The 19,265-nt window shown below is 42.5% G+C and overlaps 1 protein-coding gene and 1 long non-coding RNA gene across 13 annotated transcripts in view; one reads left to right on the top strand and one right to left on the bottom strand.

Moving 5' to 3' along the window:
• The window catches only part of ppp1r9a (protein phosphatase 1, regulatory subunit 9A), a 49,502-nt gene that overhangs the window by 5,640 nt on the left and 24,597 nt on the right, over positions 1-19,265 (top strand). For all 10 annotated transcript variants that reach the window (XR_009786129.1, XR_009786128.1, XR_009786127.1 and 7 more), the window contains exons 2-4: positions 205-1,707; positions 17,353-17,485; positions 18,148-18,268. Coding sequence is in view for 7 of the 10 variants with exons in the window: in XM_061760379.1 (XP_061616363.1) it covers positions 349-1,707; positions 17,353-17,485; positions 18,148-18,268 (1,613 nt within the window). In the remaining 3 variants the exon portion in view is untranslated. The remainder of the gene's footprint in view (positions 1-204; positions 1,708-17,352; positions 17,486-18,147; positions 18,269-19,265) is intronic.
• Positions 17,345-19,265, bottom strand: part of LOC133471146 (uncharacterized) — a 31,292-nt gene continuing 29,371 nt past the window's right edge. For all 3 annotated transcript variants that reach the window (XR_009786135.1, XR_009786133.1, XR_009786134.1), the window contains 3 exons: positions 18,602-18,685; positions 18,135-18,285; positions 17,345-17,475 (listed from right to left, as the gene is read on the bottom strand). This is a non-coding gene — a long non-coding RNA (uncharacterized LOC133471146). The remainder of the gene's footprint in view (positions 17,476-18,134; positions 18,286-18,601; positions 18,686-19,265) is intronic.

Here is a 19,265-nt window from a genome sequence, read left to right as displayed (position 1 = left end):
TAAATTGCATGGCAGACTGGATCAATAATCTCAGGTCCAGTAATGGCCCATATTATACATTATATTCCCCACCCCTGGTTTACACAAGGTTCTCGTCACGGCACTGTAATTTCATTTGTTTGTTTTGTCCAGTTTGCCATGATGATATGACTGGAATGTCTTCCGTAAATGATGTAGCCTTACGGAATATCTCTGTCTCTGCAGGTGGGAGCAGGCCTGAAAGGATTCTAAAACGGCATCGATTGGACCAGATTTGGCAGCACTGCAGTAGGTCAAAGCTAACTCAGGACTGAGTTCTAATGAGGCCACGGCGATGCTGACAGCCTCGCTGAATCCAAAGACATCATAATGCTGAAGACGGAGGCCACGGGGGAGAGGACCAGCCTCCGGAGTGCCTCCCCGCACCGTAATGCCTACCGAGCTGAGTTTCAGGCCCTCAAGAAGGCTTTCGACCAGCCTCAAACAGACGGAATCTCCAAGCCCAAGGACCTCGAACGGGGGAAACAACCAAGGGGCCGCCAGTATGGCACACACGTCAGCCGCATTAAAGACATGTTCATGCAGATGGGCTCAGAAAGTGCAAGTGTCAAGTCAAGGGATCAAGATGATACCTCACCCCAAAAGCTGGTCAAGCCAACCAACTTCATTAACAAGGCTGATGGATCGGTGATAAAACTCCAGCATTCCTCATCGGCTGAAAGGGTAGGAGGTGCCAGAGCAAAGTTCTCGGAAACCAGGAAGTTGTTTGAACAGCATTCACGTGACCAGTCCCAATCACCAGTCTACCCCTATGGACGTGATAAAAGGGGTTCCCACGAGCATCTCGACGACTGGCGGGGCGCAAGGTCCAACAGAGGCAGTACGGACTCGCTGGACTCACTGTGCTCCAGAACGGAGGCGTCGTCGCCAACTGTTAGCCAACTGAGTGCTGTTTTTGAAAATGCCGACCAACACAACCAGGGTATGCCCTTCAGAGGAGTCAGCAGACGGGCCTTATACTCACCAGATGGATTCCATCGCCAAGGAGGGGATCTCAGCGAGGATGATGCGCGACAATCTCCAATTGGTGGAACTTACCGCAACAGGATAGCGGGGAAGTTCCCGTCATCTCTGTCCGCTGAGGACCTGCTGAATCCGAGTGCTGGGGCCGAGACTGCAGAGCGCAAGCTAATCCTCCGAGACAATGAAGCCCAAGATAAAGCTGATAAGAGGCAACTATCTGATGCCACCACAAATGGAAGTCAGTTCAATGGCTCCTGTGATGAGGATGACAAACACTCAGCAAAAATACAATATATTGAGGAGGATAATGATGGGTCAAAAACTACAAATGACGACGTGATTACCAAGAAGACTTTTGAGGAGGCAACCCTTGAGCCAACAACCACACAAACTGCTCTGGCTGGGGAAAGCCAAGAGGACCTTATCAGAGAAGACACGTCTCCTGAATCTCCCAAAGACCAGGTGGACGAACCTGACGAGGAATACACCGGGAATGAGCGGGTAATTTTTAACGCAGATGGGGATGCGTGTTACCAAGGTTGGGGTGAAAGTTGTACTGACCCCGAGGATGAGCTGTATGGAGACGATGAAGATATTGTCTACGACCCCGGCTCTGATATGACCGAGATTTCTGGTCTGCCAGAAGAAAATAAAGAGGACATCCCCGCAACGAGGAAGATTCGCTTCAGCACTGCTCCTATTACAGTAAGTTTGGCGCTGATCAAAAGCCTAAACGCTTTTAGGTCGTTGCAAAAGCAGATTTGAAAGCAAATATTATTGTCAAAGCTACCCACTACTTACCATGAGCTCATTATTTCGCTAAAGCGTTGATAGAGTTTTCACTTACAGTACATCTTTATGAACCTTGTCCTTGTTAGACCTCTATACAGGGATCTATCCATGGTCTCCTTCAATATGATACAAGATGAAGTAGCAAATGATCATGTATCTACATTAAATCTGTTGGTCTCAGGCGGCCAGGCCTGTAGCTATTTTATGATGCAAAGCTTGAGGGTTAAAGCATCTGCCCCTGGGAAATTGTGTTCACAGGCAGAGCGTCTGTGCACGTGTTAGTCGTGCTGGTTGTGTGCCTACACACTTTTCACACATGCTGGTGTTTATATTTTCAAACCACTTTTGTCACTTCACTTCCAATCACGGTCTTGTTTTGAGCAGGGTTTAACCAGGCACATGTGTCTCGTTTATTTCAACTCCTTTTTCATTTCCACAGGGTGTCAAGAAGTGGTAATATTAGAAGCGGTGGTCATACACTATTTGCAGTACTTGTTATTTACAAGTTATGTGTGTCCTAGTGTCTTGGTCACTCGGGTTAAGAGAGGGGCGGAGCTGTCAACTGATCACCACCTGGTGGTGAGTTGGCACCGATGGTGGGGGAAGATGCCAGTCCGACCTGGCAGGCCCAAACGTATTGTGAGGGTCTGCTTTGAATGTCTGGCAGAATCCCCTGTCAGAAGGAGTTTCAACTCCCACCTCCAGCAGAACTTCACCCACGTCTTGGGGGAGGCTGGGGACATCGAGTCCGAGTGGACCATGTTCCGCGCCTCCATTGCTGAGGCGGCCGACCGGAGCTGTGGCCGTAAGGTAGTCTGTGCCTGTGGTGGCGGCAATCCCCGGACCCATTGGTGGACACCAGCGGTGAGGGATGTCGTCAAGCTGAAGAAGGGGTTCTATCGGGCCTTTTTGGCCTGTGGGACTCCTGAGGCAGCTGATGGGTACCGGCTGGCCAAGCAGAATGCAGCTTTGGTGGTTGCTGAGGCTAAAACTCGGATGTGGAAGGAGTTCAGTGAGGCCATGGAGAACGATTTGTGAACAGGTTTGAGGAAATTCTGGTCCACCATCCGGCGTCTCAGGAGGGGGAAGCAGTGCACCATCAACACTGTATAGTGAGGATGGGGCACTGCTGAGCTCGACTCGGGACGGGGAGAATACTTAGAATACCTCCTCAATTCCACCGACACGCCTTCCCATGAGGAAGGAGAGTCTGGGGTCTTCGAGGCGGGCTCTCCTATCTCTGGGTTTGAGGTCACCGAGGTGGTTAAAAAGCTCCTCTGTGGCAAGGCCCCAGGAGTGGATGAGAAAAAAAACACTGCCCTTTGTCACCAATTCTGTTCATAACTTTTATCGACAGAATTTCTAGGCGCAGCCGAGGCGTAGACGGGGGCCTGTTTGGTGGCCTCAGTATTGCATCTCTGCTTTTCACAGATGATGTGGTTCTGTGGCCTTCATCAAGCCGTGATCTCCAACTCTCACTGGAGAGGTTCGCAGCGGAGTGTGAAGCGGCTGGGATGAGAATCAGCACCTCCAAATCTGAGACCATGGTTTTCAGTTGGAAAAGGGTGGAGTGCCCTCTCCAGGTCGGGGATGAGATCCTTCCCCAAGTGGAGGAGTTCAAATATCTTGGGGTCTTGTTCACGAGTAAGGCAAGAATGGAACGGGAGATCGACAGGCGGATCGGTGAAGCGTCTGCAGTGATGTGGACTTTGTATCGGTCTGTTGTGATAAAGAAGGAGCTAAGCCGAAAAGCGAAGCTCTCGATTTACGTTCCTACCCTCACCTATGGTCTCAAGGTGTGGGTCGTGACCGAAAGAACAGGATCCTGGATATAAGCGACCTTATTTCCTCCGCAGGGTGTCCGGGCTCTCCCTTAGTGATAGGGTGAGAAGCTCGGTCATCCGGGAGGATCTCAGAGTAGAGCTGATGCGCCTCCGCATTGAGAGGAGCCAGATCAGGTGGCTGGGGCATCTGATTAGAATGCCTCCCGGACGCCTCCCAGGCGAGGTGTTCCGGGCATGTTCCAATGGGAGGAGACCCCGGGGACGACCCAGGACAGGATCCTCGGGATCCCCTGGGAAGAGCTTGAGGAAGTGGCTGGGGAGAGGGAAGTCTGGGCTTCCCTGCTAAAGCTGCTGCCCCTGCGACCCGACTTCGGATAAGCGGAGGAAAGTAGATGGATGTACGGTGTGTCCCAGTAGGTGTTGCATCATCTGACTGAGTTTTGTGCGTATGCTGCACATGTTGGACACAAAGAGGCGAGTGTAGTTTATGGATTGTCAAAATGGATTTGGAAGATTACGGGAAATATTTTCCGCTCTAATCTTCGAGCCTTTAGAATCAATAAGCTTAACATTTGTGGTAGTAAAGATCATATTTTAGGAAGCCCTCTGGATGTTATTCGTGTTTTCATTCTGAAATTGTGTTTTCAGTCATTTGGGCTGATTGGGTGTGGTGAGTGGGGGATTGAAATCGACTGTATTGGTACAGCTGTCCATATTCTGCTTCCAGTATGGATTGTCTGTATGGAGAAAAGTAGGCCTGCACTAATTTCCTGTACCAATCCCATTGTTTATGATTTATCTGAACACAATGTAGAATAATACAGCCACAAGTGTGCTTGTAATTCACTTAAACTCAAATCATATTTACTTATTTTTTATGATCTAGTGCACTTGTGCAATCAGAAATTCTAGTGCACCATAACTTTATTTATTTATTTATTATGAACTATTGAGTGAAGTTATACATGCTACAAACAGGCATGCACAAAATTGACATACTTTTATTGTTCTACATATTATGCATTTTTTCTTCAATTTAAAACAATCACTCAGTGTCATAAAATGTCAATGACGCACTGTTGTCAAAATACTGTAAGGATCAAGAATTGTAGCGTACTTTGCACCTCCCATTGATAGGCAGGTCTTGTTTCATGCAGGTGAGATATTGTTTGCGCTGCCCCGTCTACTGCTGGGTTAGTTCTAAGTATGGATTTTGTTACTATGACAACTAGAAGAAGAAGAAGAAGAAGAATCATCTTTTATTGTCATGAACATGCATGCATGCACACGAAATTTGTTCTCTGCATTTAACCCATCACAGTGAACACATACACATGTTAGTGGAACACACTGGAGCAGGGGGCAGCTGAAGCGCCCGGGGAGCATTTCGGGGTATCAGTGTCTTGCTCAAGGACACCACAGCCGTGAGTCCGGGGGATGTTGGCGGATGGTCCAGTCGGGGTTTTGAACCTAGGTCCCCCACGGTGGCAGGCGATGATCTTAACCATTGGGCCACGGCTGCCCAATGGTTAAGATCTTTACTAGCAGGTCAGCTGCTTGTTAAACCCCGAGTCAAAAAGCAAGTGCAAACTTTGAAGCGCACGCAAGCCCCTACAAAGACAGCATGGATTGTATTTTCCCTCAGCAGGTTTCTAAATTACAATACCTGTAATCAATTGTTGTAGTGGATTCATGAATGTGGCGCATGCAGCGGACACCTCGCACAGCACAGCACACATATTGCAATTTTACACTTGAGGAGTAGGTAGGCACTGTAGAAACTAAACTATTTGTATACAAGAATTTAAAACGTAAATTTTCCATCTCCTTCAAATCAATGTAACTTCATTGAAATTCATTAAGGCCTAAAAACTTTCTTTTTCCACAGACATATCGATGTAATTTGTAACACCTAAAAAAAACACTAAACAATGTCAGTAGTAGTGTTTAGAGGGATCACAAACCTATCACAGGGTTGAGGAACAATCCTGTTAACATGCTGTAATGAGCCAGGACAATTAGGCCTGTTACTCTTATGCAGGAAAGGTTGTTTCACTAATTAACTTGTACTGTCAACAATCGTGTGTCATTTGGCTCCTCCTACTCAGGACTTGCCATACACAGCGAAATACAGTCAGCACAAAAATCCCTTTCAGATATAGCCTCTTGGGGTAATAAACAAAACACGAACATATAAACACAATCAGCTCAAAGGCAGAGATGGTTAAAAAAAAAATTGTTTAATGGCTCATATTTTGTATGAAAGGCACTGACGGTTGGTTATTCATCATATGGAATATTTAGGACAAGCATGCCCAACTATTACACACTCATCCTCACAATCAGACTGTCACCCCCCTCCCTCATCTCCATTATGCAGCCCCCTCCCCTCTGCAGACAAACATGGTCGTGTCTTTTGTTCGTCCATATAGCGAGGTAGACAAAGACATGTTCTCAAGCCCTGCACGAGTCCAGCACGACCCCAGAGGGAGGACACTGCAGAGCAGATCTGGGCACGGGGAAAAGAAAGAAAAAACATCTTTTAATCTTAACGGTTTTTGTAATATTTCTTAGTGCTGCTCCCTAAAGCTGATAAATCATTTTAACATCCGAGCTTTGCAGCCTTAATTGACTTAGAAATAAGGCGGGCAGCTGTTAAGAAGAGAGGGTGCACAACCAGCTTTTTGGCAACAGTTTGTAAACAGCACACTCAACCTCTGTTTGAGAAGTCCTTTTTTTTAAATATCCATTAAATCGGGGACACGAGTACTTATACGGTGTAGAAATGTTATTACAGGTACACTTGTACATTAATGGCATTCAATGAAAGAGTTGCATCTAAATAAGAAATTGTAAATTTGTATAAAAATAATGCCTTATAAAAATATGAATGATCCATTTTTTTGTCAAAACACCTTACAAAAGAAAGAGGAATAAAACACAGTAAAAAGAGAGGATAAGAAAAAAACTGCAGACTAAATGAAAAATACAACTAAATCATTGTTGTTTTTGTGTTTGTGGTTGAGATGTGTTTGTAATATTTGGTGACCCAATTAGCTCCATGGTAAGGGCAAAATATTACAAAAAGTTATCAGTTGGCAGAGCACTGCGAACAACCACAATGCTACACGTTTGAAACCCGCCAGTTGGTAGGTCACTCAAAATTGAGAATTATCATCATTAGATTTGTTGATGCAGCTCTTATATTAGAGCTCCTTAAATTGTGCAGGCAGTGGCTGCTTCTGGCATGTGCAATATGTGCAGCCGCACAGAATGGCATCGCTGGGGTGTGTGTGGGGGGGGGGGGGGCAACGTGCTATAAAATTACTGCCACAGTGTGAAGGTGTACCTACTGAAGTGCCCAGTGACCGTATCTGCCGTATACATTAATTCAATCCATGGTTCCTTCCGCGTCCTTTCATCGAGCTGCAACATTCTGACCCAGTGAGAAGTGACTTTAGTGGGCTACGTGAGGAAAAGACACCACGTCTTCCCGAAGGCACTGACCTACAGAAAAGAATCCTATCACATGCTCATTCAAGCAACTGGTTTTTATCCTTGGCATGAGTGTCTCTAGGTCGCCTGCTCGCTTCTCCTCAAATTGATGCGGCACTGCCGAAGTCACGCTTTTGATGCCCTATTTCCACACCGCAATGCCTTTACAACCATTAGGAACCATAGAGAATAGAGCGTTTCATCGGGGCGTATCACACTCGTCTTCTTCCACTTTCTCTTGTGCGGTTGTCAAGGTGTTAAACTTGTCTGCCCTGATCAAACATTGGTCTCACTTTTTTCATTGTATTTACTTCCTCTCTTTGATCGGATCACGCCACAGGAGTTTGACAGAGGAGGGCCTCTGTATGCAGTGTCTGGCCTTCCTTTTTTTCCTCCTCTATTCGAACTCCATTCATGCAGGGCATTTCGTCTCTTTTGATATTTTGATTAAAATGTTGAGCGTCAGGTAAATGGTGGCATGAAGGGCTTCTCCACTTTGTGTGCTGGCAATCACTAGATCATAAAAAAAACTGCATTTGTGTATAAGAATGGACTGCTGCTCCATTTGGGGACTGCTGAGTAGCCTCATCAATTGGATAGATGTGTGTCAGCCCTCTTCCCTCTGGCAACAGGAGTCTGGACGACATTACTTAACTGCTGTGGTTAGTCATAAAACCACACCACGCCATTCTTTTACTGAATAATTGTGCCATTTGTTGAGGTTTTACATTCTGATATTGAGCTGGAAGTGGTGCGATTTCCACAGGGGGAATTTGAGGTCATCTTCCTCAGATTAATACTGTGTTGCACTGTGCAGGCGTTTAGATTAGAAACCGTTGCAAACATTCACTCGCAAAACAACCTTCTGAATCTCTGCAGTGCAACGTTTCACATCATGTACTTTAGTAGATCACGGAGGAATACAAAGAGTTTCCTCTAGTCTATTTGCTGATGCTTAGAAACGGAGAAAATGGAAACTAACAACCTCCTTGTGCCATTTTCCGCTCACTTTGCATTTAGAAAGTTATGTCTGACGATCTGCCTCTTCATCTTGAACACGACATTTGAAAGCCATGTTAACCACATCTACACAACCTTTTGCCTTATTCTTAATTTTAGGATATACACTACATCACCGTTATATCTTTAGCTGTTTTATGTGGAGCATCTCTTAATACGGGCTTGTGATTCCCAAACTGAAATGAGGTGGGCCCCCAGCCAAGAACTTTCAGACCATGCTCTGATAGAGAGGATTACTCTACTTTAGTGGTGTCACTCTTTTGGACGATGATACGTTAACTGCTGTACGATTAAAAAAAAAATTTTTTTAAATGCAGTAGAACTAAAATTAATAAAAGTACACTGTGATGAAATGTGAGGAAGGGAGGCTTGCTGAAGGTGAATCAACATCATGCAATGCACCTTCTGGTGCCCATTCCATCTTTCTTATTTTACTATTGACTTAACCAGCCATTTACACATCCATTTTCTGTACCACTCATCCTGTTTCGGTTCACTAATTATAACTAGCCTACAGTAGATTCCAGCATACTGGTTAGTCAAACAGTATTCGTTTTTATGTCTGTCTGTCAAAATATTGCTTTAAGTGAAACTGGTCCGTGGCACAAAATGGTTCAGGTATAGTCGTGAGAACACAACTGATATATTAAAATACTTTCTCAACAATCCTCCTTTCTGCCCTGTTTTTTTTTCTATTACTTATTTTACTAATTTTCCTAAAAGCTCTGCTAGCAATGTCCTAATTATGGATTCCGTAGCTTACTGTCATGGGAGAGAACTCTTATCAAATGGTGACATGTATAACAGTTGACAGTTTTCTTATGAGATCAGAAAAAGGGCAGTTGGTATTAAACTGTATTTCGACCAAGCTTCTTTTCAAGTGAACTAAATCAAAAGTATTTCACTACCTCCTTCAAAAGGCTCAAGGAGTGTACAACCTGTGCGTGTTTCTACATGAGTTTGTCTTTAATGTGAAAAATTGAGTTAGTTGTGCCAACCTTTCATACAATAGTTCTTTTCATCATCATCTCTGACAGGTCCAACAGCTCCAAGCCCAGGTTGGATATGTGTGTGTATAGTTACTGAAATATTCATGCCAGGACGTTTTTGTTTGCCTGTTCCTGTGCCACCTGATGATCCCATGGGGATGCAATTTTAATGATCGAGAGAAAGGCGAGACTCGTTGTTTTCTTTTTTGTTGTTGTCCTGGTCAGTTTCCACCTCATACTGTGTCATGAACCTATCATTTATCACCACACTTTTATTTCCACCTGTAGTCTGGTCCCCTCTGCATGAGATCATCAGTAGACTCCTAATGTTTCTTATCACTATTTTCCATTTATAACTAATGTCCAAGTCATTTTTATGTGAAGGGAAATCTTTTTTGTGCTTAATTATGTTTATAAAGGCTCGAGTCTAAACCTCCCTGGGTGGTTGTTTTCCTGTGTGTAATCCCAAACACTAGCAGGTTATGCCGCTCAGCTGGGTTTGGGATGGAAAATAGTACCACGGGAAACTGAAAACAATATCACGCTGATCACATTAGTCAGTCTTATGTTTGACTTTTTTTCATTTGGCTGTTGGCAAATTTTTATTGGAGGAGACTGCAGCACTGTGAAGACCATACGATTTAAAAGTGGCCAGTTGTGCATGGCCCATCACAACACAATAATAGCAATCATCATTACTATACAAAAACGTAATATAGTATGTAACTGTGCCACGTACATCATCTGGAGCAGTTCATATTCAATACTTATATAATAACGTGATAAAAAAAACATTTTTTTTAAATAATATACCGGAGTACATCCTACTAACCAGAGATGCAAATTATTAAATGTACTGTATTAACTTTATTTTATAATTCGCAGCTCACTACAGATATGTTGTGCTACTCGAACTTGGAGGTAACAAGGACAGGACAGAAAATTGCGGATGTTATCAGAGGCGAATTTGAAATCCGATTGGTGAAAGAAACAGTCCAATTGCCTCTATAGTTTAAGTAACTATACATTGACCAGCACACTACTGATTCTCAAGACACTAGAGTGACATGCTTTAAGCAAGGAGCCATGCGATGTAACTGTCTTGTTGTGGTACTTGTTATCCCCACCTCCCTTTCTCTGCCCATGACAGAGACAGGACACAGCAAGCCATTGTCTGCTCTCATTGAATTATGCTTGTTTACCATTCTATGCCCTGTTTTAGTCCGGGTCCCTCCCTTTGTGTCCTTTGTCCACTCGATTATCTGGTGGTAGTACCAGTAGTTGGGGGTTGGCATCCTCCTGGTACCTATTTATTTTCTCTTAAAATCTCACTTATGTTGTGAAAACTGTGACTTCCCTTTGTATGTACAGTCCACATGTGGGCTAAAAAAAGATGATGCTGACTAAGCCGTTGGCGTTCCCCGACATGTCAGATGTCAGTGTCACTTCCTCACACGCAGGATGATGCATGGTGAGATGACAAGAAGTTTGGCCTCGAACTGGACTGTTCACCCTCGTCCGCCACTTTTACATAAGAAAGACTGTGAGTGAGTGTTTCTCCTGGCTCGCGTCTTCTCCACATCTCCTTATGCCTGTGAAGGTCAGTCCCAATCCCCCGAGACATTCCTTTACCTCATCATCCCCCCCAGTAGCTGAGGCTTAGTGGTGTGTGTGTGCAAGGGTGGGTGGTCACAGTTAGAACTAATGGAATGCAAATGTACCGAGCTGTTGTAGAACAGTGGACACATTCTAATGAGATTCATTACAAAAGCTGTATCAAACAATCTACCTTTACAAAGGTAATAATGCTCAGGTAATATTTATGAATTACAATGTAGTTGTAAGATTATTATGACATATAAACATGGCTTATTTATGTGATATATACCTTATAATATAAATATTTTATTATGGATATGAAAATCATTTTATTATTATTTGCTTCTAAATTCCTATTTGTGTTATCCACAAATAACCTACCACATATGGGACATTTCATTAGGTACACCTGCACAATCAAATGAGATCCAATACAATAATGTCGGGTCTCTTATTTAGCCAAACGCGGGAACAAAATATTGGAAACCATATAATGCAGTGCCAGTGTACCCCAGGGCAAACTCCATCCACCATAATATATATGGATACTTCTCTAACTGTCATCCAAAACTAAAATAAGGCTAACTTTTTGATAAAATTATTGTCTTGGATTTTGTTACAGTTTTCAAGTTTACCTAAAGAAATGTCTTGTGTAATCAAGGAAGAAATGGTTTCTGCTTTGCTTATTTCCAAGTCCTAAGTCAACTCATGTGTATTTTAACTCTCACTCCCACACTTGAGCCATTTTTACATTTCTAAATAAGGCCAAGGTTTCAGTCCTGACGCTTCCATTTTCGCTTGCTTTATCTAAATAAACAATGTTAAATGAATGCATACAGTTTGTCTCTTCATTCCTTTTAGATTGTGCAGGTGTATCACAAATTGGAGCGTGTAGACATTGTGCGGCTTGTCCCACAGCAATGAGAACATTTCCCCTGTGATTCCCTCTCATGGCTCAAGGCTCCATCCGCCATAGTAACACTGGGTTGTGATGAAACACACTCGGCACAAGGCTGAATACCATCACAGCAGACTAGCAGCTTCACCCAGTCCTCAAGTTTTCTTTCTTAATTTCATTCTAATGCCTATTCAACTCCTCAATTGCATGGCTTTGCGACTCTGCTCACAGCCCATGAATCATCTGAGTCACTGTGTTTCTTTCTCTCACTGGATATTATCTCCACTCCCCCATGAACTGGACTCTTTGTTTACCACCGCTATACCTTCATTTTCTCATCATCCTTTTATACACCAGCACTTGGCTTTATTTGCACTTCCACCTCCTCCACATGAGCTCCCCTCTTTTCTCCTTTCCCTATGGGGCCCAGCTCTTTCCTCACATTGGGAAAGTGACTGACATTTTCATTTTCATGGTAAGATGAGTCTGCAGCACACTTGCTTAGCACACAAGCGTGTATAGACACGCACCTGCAAGGCAACCAGCTGCACCCACACATAGGCACATGCACAAAATACCCACATGCATACTTTCTTTCCCTATTGTTGCCACCAGAATGCCTGACATGCATTCTCTGGACAATCTCAAATGCCCATATATAAACAGAAAGACAAACAAGCTTTCTGGCTTCTGAAGAGTCAAAGCAGCTGCAGTGTCTGTTTTAGAATCTACTATTAGGCAAGCCTACTAAAATACTGTATAATATAATCTTGTGTGAAATGTAATCCAGTATAATTAGCCCAGATAGGACATATTTCTTGGGCAACTTTCTGTTTATATCCTTTTCCTATAATAACATTTTAAATGTATTTTATATTTCACTGGGCCCGTGATTAATGGCGCCGAACTGTGACAGTAGTCTTTTACCAGAAAGTCAGATGGGTTGGACTTCAGTTCTCCGCGACCCTGAACAGGATAAGTGGTTAATGCAAAAATAGATGGATGGATGGATTTTTATTGTTTGATGTTATTGGTATTGCTAAAATCAGATATACTATATATGTGGGATAGCACAGGCCTTGTGGCACCGGCAAATCTGCCTCACAATTCAGAGGTTCTGAATTGAAATGTCAGCTCAGGCTGTCCTGTGTGGTGTTTACATGTTCTCCTCACGCTCATGTAGGTTTATTCCAAAATCATCCGCAATAGGTTTATTGAAGACTCAGATTGTCTGTAGGTTTGAATGTGAGTGTGTATGGTTGTTAGTCCATGTGTGGCCTGTGTACCACGCCACTCCCCCAAAAGTCAGCTGGCGCCATCTCACCCATGACCGTAATGAGGACAAGCTCTGTAGAAAATGGATGGCTATATTGTACATGATTTGTATCCCTCATAAACATATAGTGATGTCATAGTTAAAGTAACATAGGCCTACTGTATTTTTATTGTATTTATTTGGTATTATGATGAGTATCAAAAGATACAGATTAAAAACTAAACTTACAGGCCACCTCATAAGGTACACCTTGTCAGTCTAATGAGATCAATACAATGTGTCACTGAGCCCAAAAGTGCAAACCAAAATATTACAATATGATGCAGCGCAACCATCTACCACTGCAAACTACAACTACAGTATTAAACCGAGTGTATTTCATTAGAGAAACTGTTTTATTCCTATCCATGTCATAGTGAGAGGGCCTATGTTATCTTTGCATTGTGACTTATAGCTTCATAAGTTATAAGTCAAAATGTCGTCCAGAGAAGCATCACAGGTCAAGGTTTTCCTGTCCTTCCTGTGGTGCCAACCTTCTAAATAATGAAGGATAATTGCACATCGCACGTGTTTCACTGTGCAAATTTAGCTTATTACTCTTATGTCAAAATGAGCCTCCAGGCTAAGGGAAATGCATTTGTTGCCAGAACAAGATGGTGTTGTACAACTAGTCCTAAGTAGACAAAGATTTCCTAAAGTTAAATATTTATATGGAGTCATGGGACTGACCTCGTCAGTCTCCAGCTCTCAACCCAATAGAAAACCTGTGGAAGGAGCTGAAACTAAGATTCCAAGTGGCATCCAAGAAAAATAACTTTAATATTGTGTTTCTTACACATTTTTTAATTTATATTCTGTATATTATCATAATCAATAAATAACCATAAAACAAGCCTACACATTCAGCAGGAAACAAATATTTTTTCCCCTTCACTGCATCACATATTCTCTGACATACCCTTTTAACGTAACATTTGCTCTCTTTTCCCAAATGCTAATACGTCTTAAAAGTCTTCTTCGCACGTCCTCTCAAAGATTGACCCTCATCTGTCCTCAATCCCTCTTCCTGACCTCCTCTCTCTCCTCCTCCTGTGTTCCACATGCTAATGTGTTTGTAGCTCTAGCCTTTGGTGACTGGGAGAAGTCATTAGAGATAGTACTGACTGCCAATAGTAGCATCTGGTCCCGGGTATTTGTGCAGTTATGCAAAATCCCCAGAAGCAGTCAATCAGCCACCAACATCTCAAACAGCATGTAGAGGAACAGTCTCAGTCTTATGATTTGGATAAAGGCAAATGTTCTATTTGTTTTGTAGGTTCTGAATGCTTCATTAAGACTGTAGAACAATCGTTTAATGAACAGGCTTAAGGCGCTGTTAGTTGTATTACATTAGTACTTTTATTATTATTCCACAATCATGTCAGCAACAATGAAAAGCTGTTTGTATCAGGAAATACATAATGTAGTTTTCAAGAATGCAGTTGCTAAAATGTTCAAGTTTGAAAACATGCAGGAATGATTTTGGTCCACAAAGTCTTCCATGGTGAGCTTTTCAATCCAAAGACTGGTAGGCTATAAATGTATCACGCCTGCAGTAAATCTTGTTACTTCTCTAGTCCCCCCCAAACGATATATTCTCTCGCTGCTTTACCACTATTACCACTCACATAGTTTTTGTGGCTTCAACTTGTATGATGAATGATGATACGCTGATTTTATTGTTTACCATAAAATCAATGGTGTCCATTTGCAGTGCTGTGCAAAAAAATTATTCCGATATACTGTCTGCATATATTGTGTGTGCGTGTGTGTGTGTGTGCGTGCATGCGTGCGTGCATATGTATAAGTGTGTGTGTGTGTGTGAGTGCGTTACAGAGTAAATGCTGAGTTGCTGATCACACTGAATGATTGATGACAGTAAGCTCACACGGAGGAAAGAATAGAAAAAAATTGCTACAATGAACAAACTGTGCAAACAGTAAACGGCGTGCATCATGTCATGCACCGATTCTGCAGTCTACTTTAGAACAAGAGGAGACAGTATAAGTCAGAACAAAAATGCGTTGACAAGTATATTCATTCTTTATGTGTTGACCTTGTGTGTACTCGTTCAATTGAGTTTTGTCAGTAGTGAAATATTCATGGACGCATTGCGTTTAGCTTATATGTCACAACTCTTAACCTCACGTAGCTGCAAAATTTATTGTTTTATGTGCACTTACGGCTATATTGTCCAGTTCACGCATAAGTCCGTTTTTATGCGGCTGGACTGAAACTGAGGCTGTGGGAATCCTGAAATGTGTACTTTTCCTCAGACTTGTGAATGTCATTTAAATCTATAAAAAAGATAAAGTACACTTTAAATTTGAAAAGGCTTTAAGCAGTGGAATGAGTGTGTAGTAGGCCACTTGAGAAAAGCGGACTGCTGTAGCTACACTTAACTTTGAAGGAGGGGGTGCTTTTTAATTCTGTATGAAATAAACCCAATAAAAGTAATTTAATAATACTGTGCTTATGATAGAATGCATATTTGGTGCGCAATTGCACACCTTTCCCCTCTTGTTAACATTGGAGAATATTGCCCTTCGTGGCCACTATTACTCTGTATACCTGCTACTGTATGAAAAAAAGTTGCTTTTACAAAGATAATAATGCTCACTTCTGACATACAACATCAGAAACGTGTAATCCTGCAGTGAGAAACATTTTACAAGAGTAAGCTGTGGTAAGAACACGAAGAATCATCAAGATAGTAAAGTATCAAGTAGCATATAGCAATGTATACCAAGCTTTATTGAGCCAAAAATGTAAAACATATTTTACATTAGAAAAATTAAATGTCACGGCACACCAAACAAAAATGTCACAAAAAGTATGTACAGAATGCTGAAATAATGATGTGTGCTGGTCGTAGAAGATATTTAAGTTGTTGTACCTGTCAATATACTGTAGATCAATGGCATAGATAGACAAATGAAAGGGAATCTTTATGCTATACTGTAGGGCTACTGTATATCCTAACACGTCCCTGTGTAAATGTAAACTTAAATATTTGTTATACCTCTGTTTTATTCAAAACTGATCTAGTGAGTGTATTTTGGTCATTTTTTGGTACTTGTACAATATGGCGCATTAGAGATCTTTTTTTTTCACCAATTTTGAAAAAAAAAATTAACTGAATGGCTGCAGTGTATCACGTGATACTGAACAATATTCCAATTTATAGCTGGGATCTTTAACCACATTATCCAATGTATTTCATTCTAGAGTCTTTAAAAAATACACCAGAAGATGACACTTCTGCTCTGGCATAGTGGCACGGCCATGCACTCACACTCTTGTTTCACATCCTAGCACCCCTTTTAAGTCAGCACCTGCAGCTGGCCTTTTGCACCGTACATGTGACGAGAGCTCGCTTGCTGGCAACAGATTGTGCACAGCTCTGAGCTAGCGCTCTTCTCTGCACTGCATGAAGGGAGCCGCGAGGGCATCCTGCAGCCTGGGATGAGATGTGAAGTGACAGTTGACTATTGCAGAGGAGGAGAGAGACCTCCTGTGAGGTTTAGAGGAAGAGGAAAAACATATCTGAATGATTCTCTGACATACAAATTGTTGTCAGTGAATGTTTGTGTTGGTAGTTGTTAGAGGTGAAATTTATTTTTGGGTTGTCCAGAAGTGCCTGGAATAATTTGCTTGGATGATTTAAATGAAAAATTACTGTGGTGTGACACACACATACTGTAAACACAAAGGCACAACATTAGCTACAAGGTAATGAGGAATCTTTTGCCTTCAGGAAGTGAATAATGCTCTAAGTGTCACGTACGTGGTTAGGGCGAAGGCGAGTAACGCAAGGCAAGAACATGGTGGACCCAATTGCAGGGAAGCAGGGAGACAAGGCAGGAGTGCGGGAGTCTCAAAATAATAATATTTAATCTTCAAAAAGGGAAAACAAGGATATTGGCTAAAGCAAAACTGAACGAAGTCCCACAACAGATAATCAAACCAAAGTAACAAAGAAACACTTGAATATCTAAAACTGGAAACAAACTATGACCTGTGAGTAAGACGTGGAATAGATAGGGAAAATGACATACCACAATGATAAAGACAACTGACGACTATGACATGGCAAAGACGTGACAATGACAAACATGGAACACAGGAAAACTAAACACAACCCAAACCAAAACACAGACCATGACACTAAGCCAAACAATATGTTAATGACTGTGATTGAAGTTGCAATGATACAGAACTTCACTTCATGATGTTGATATGTCGACCCTCTTCTCATGAGGTTAATAAGGCAATAAAAATACAAAATAATAAACCATTACTTTTTGACCAGAATTGAGCTGAATTCGGGCATGTTTTTGTCTTGTTGTCTTGGATCGTACTAGCCGGTATACATTTCACAAAAGACTAAACATCCTGGGTTATGCCCCCAATCTTTTTTTTCTAGCTATATTCATGCTATTTATGTTACCTCTCCAGGTATTTAAGACCTACTCCAACGAGGACTATGACCGCCGTAACGAGGAAGTGGATCCTGTGGCTTCGTCCGCAGAGTACGAGCTGGAGAAGAGGGTGGAGAAGCTTGAGCTTTTCCCCGTAGAGCTGGAGAAAGGTGGGATGGAAAATCTCATGATAAATTTGGCAGAATCACCCACCCAATTCCAAGGTGTTATATTTCCTAAGGGCATCCAAACATTGTTTCCCATGGATCGGATCTGTCTTAATAAAAATAGTAATGACTTACGTTTGTAGTGTAGTTTTAGTAGTCTTCAGCATCTTATGACAACTCAGCCACAAGTATTATTCAAAGCTTAATGTTCTCATATTTGTCCCCAGCTTCCCAATTTTGCCCCTGACCTAAAATAGAGCGCTTTGTGTTGTGGGTTATCACCTTCCAGTCACTGTGATGTAACTAAGCTCTTATGAATAATGAATGGAGGATGGAAATGGGAGGAATAGTGTACTGGAACGGAATTTCCCATCCAGAACACTAATGCTGTTTGAGTTAAGGTCAAAGTACGCTTAGGGGATGTCTCTTCTCTTTTTCCATTAATAAATTACTATTTTATATACAGATTTATTTATATTCCTTTTCCCTTCTTATCCGTATGCCATCTGATTGCTTTTATAAGGGAGTCATTTTGGGATTGTTGTTGATGTTGACTTATCCAATTCTTTCTAAACACTGGTACCCAATATACAATACAGTCACATCACACACATACAGTATGCAGATAACGTATCCAACTGTGTGTTCTAACCTCATGTGTTCAGATGAGGATGGCTTGGGGATCAGCATCATCGGGATGGGTGTTGGTGCTGACGCAGGCCTGGAGAAACTGGGTATCTTCGTCAAGACCGTCATTGAAGGCGGAGCGGCCGAAAGAGACGGCAGGTGAGGCTACTACGATCCTGTTATCAAGGGCAACAACTCTGTCATCCGTAGTGTGTACAAAAATGTTCATATAGTGAGCTATTCTGCGCTGCACACACGCAAACCCACACACAGTTCCTGTCAGATTTAGCAGTAGGGGTTGAGATTAGATCCATGGAGAGAGGCACACTCTGCTCTATCTCACAAAGAGCGGCACGTGATGGAATAGGCAGAATGAATCTCTTGATTGTCCCATTTACCTATGCCTCTGGATGATCCATGTTTGCATCTTTTCATTAAGTGTGTACAGTGCAGAATTGCTATTGTTGTAGTGTAGAATAGTTTTTCACATACTGCACAGTTGCTGACGCAGGCAGTTGAGTCCATGGTGTAGTCTGCTTTTTGCCCCAAGTCAGCTGGGATGGGCTCGTGCTCCCCCTGCAATCATCAACAGGATAAGGTGGTATGGAAAATGGATGGAACAGTACAGAGTACGATTGCAGCTTTGGGCTCAGCAGAATGTTTTTTTTTTGTAGCAGTTTCCACCAAAGAGTGGAGCTCTGCATATGTCAAAAGTATCGAAGGTTGTACCACAATTACTACTAAGCTACTGCTTGGCACGCTGCCCACTGCAGTCAACTGAGAAACTTCACTTCCATGCAAAAATTGAAATGAACAGCCACATGCAGAAAGAACACAAAATGCTGCATGGCCTCCATTGTTGACCCATTTCATGTTTTTCTTCTGTTAGGCTTACATTTTGTCGCACTGCTGTGACGTCACACTACAGGGTGTCCTCAAAGTCACCATACACTTCACCCCTCCTCCCCCCGTTTCATTTCAGGTATCATTCGGACAGAAGTGAAGCCTTCAGCGTTAGACAGCTTAGGCTTTGCAGTTGGCCATTGTTCACTAGTTGACATTGGAGCAGCGTTGCAAAATTGCCACCTGGCAAAAAATAATGGTTCAAATCAGCGCCAGTTTGAGAAGCTTTCTGACCCTGTCGCCACCACTGGTA

This window comes from Phyllopteryx taeniolatus, chromosome 21 (assembly GCF_024500385.1).
Source record: "Phyllopteryx taeniolatus isolate TA_2022b chromosome 21, UOR_Ptae_1.2, whole genome shotgun sequence".
Lineage (NCBI taxonomy): Eukaryota > Metazoa > Chordata > Actinopteri > Syngnathiformes > Syngnathidae > Phyllopteryx > Phyllopteryx taeniolatus.
The sequence above is the reverse complement of the archived record's forward strand: the minus strand, read 5'-3'. Positions and strand labels throughout refer to the sequence as shown.